Consider the following 1,422-nt stretch of genomic DNA (forward strand, 5'->3'; position numbering starts at 1 on the left):
TGTTGAGCGCAAATAAGTTCGGCCCCTACTGATTGTCGTGCTGCCAGTAGTAAGTCGATTTTGGCATCTATGGCTCTGAAGCGATCGACTTCATTGGCAACTCCAGGGTCTTTGATATCCTGTAATGATGCCCAAAGGTTTTCCAAGAGGTGATCGTCCCGTGTCAGCAGATATTCCCAAGTGTCCTCCTCCCATTCCTTGTCCGATTGATTCCAATTCCCCACAGGTTCAGCAACTCAAAGTACGTTGGCCGGGGTCGTCAATATGCGGCGTAGTCCGAAGGCAGGATTTCCATTAATGGGAACTCCCATAGGAGGTCGAGTGACCGTGGTGGCATAGGCTCCAGGGAAGTGAGGGAATACGCATTCTAGAGGATCGACATCCTGGATAGGGGTGGAGGTGTTGAAGGGAATAGATCTCCAGGATCGAGTGACGTTGTTAGAGGGCTGTTGGATTACGTTGTCACTGTAGACTACAAACTCCTGTGGATCGCTGCTGTGTTCTTCTGTGGCCGTGACATATTCACTGGCATCAGCTAGTAGTCGTAGATTAGGAGCATGATCAAGGCTACCATTATCCGAGACGTCTGAGGCAAGAGGCGGCATACTTGGTGAATCAGTTGATGCAGCGAGGGGACTGTCAGGGTTAGGGGACGACAATGTATTCATAGGCGATGAAGATGGAAAAACCTGTGCGGGGGCAACGTGGTAGGATCCAGTAGTAGCTTCTGATGCCGGGGGAAGTTCTAGGGGCCCGGGGAACTGGTGTAAAACTACGGCGTCACTGCCGGACGAGTCTGGAGGTCCTGGGATAAGGAAAGGTCGTCGAGTGACATTTGGTAGGAAAGGGGGAAATGGGTAACGGAAACCGCCTTCTTCAAGGAACTCTAGAGAAGAGTCATCAGACTCCTGCTGAGAAGGAAAGCTCAGGATGGGACGCCTAGGAACTGGCATCTCTATTACTCCAGCTGTGAAGCGCTCTTCTAGGGTTTGGAGGTGGGAAGGGTAAGGGGTTGGTGCTCTTTGGGGTTCAGTCGCTGGAGAATTGTTGCGCCTAGGAGCCAAAGGACGACAGCACGGGTCCAAATTAGAAGTCTCATTGTTGTTCCTTGTGCGGTTGTTGCGCTCAGCAGGCATGAGGGGAATTCAAAAGGAAAATTGCTCTTGAAAAAACTGGTCCCAGAATACAAAAGGAGGCACTACTACGGACAAAGAAAGACCCCAGATACTACTCTTGACGCTCCCTGATGTACTCAAAGTATACTTGAGTAGGATTGTTGCTGTCACGGTTGGCAGCAATGACCGGGGTGGTCGTGATTGTAGGCTGGAGGGGGCGTTGGGCAGTAGCGGCTATGTTGAATGCCCACTGGTGCTCTCATTCGAGGTGTCGGATGGTGAGCCGAAGGAGGAGGGGGACGGTGAG

General features: G+C 51.8%; 1 protein-coding gene across 1 annotated transcript; it reads right to left on the reverse strand.

The window, feature by feature from the left end:
• Positions 1 to 236: 236 nt before the first annotated feature.
• On the reverse strand, positions 237 to 1,136 carry FIBRA_09482 (uncharacterized protein; the record flags this gene model as incomplete). The annotated part of the gene is made up of 1 exon (XM_012321776.1): positions 237 to 1,136. The coding sequence occupies one exon, from the start codon at positions 1,134 to 1,136 to the stop codon at positions 237 to 239; it is 900 nt and encodes a 299-aa protein (XP_012177166.1).
• Between the last annotated feature and the right edge of the window lie 286 nt (positions 1,137 to 1,422).

Source organism: Fibroporia radiculosa (genome assembly GCF_000313525.1).
Source record: "Fibroporia radiculosa TFFH 294 genomic supercontigs, scaffold50549, whole genome shotgun sequence".
NCBI lineage: Eukaryota > Fungi > Basidiomycota > Agaricomycetes > Polyporales > Fibroporiaceae > Fibroporia > Fibroporia radiculosa.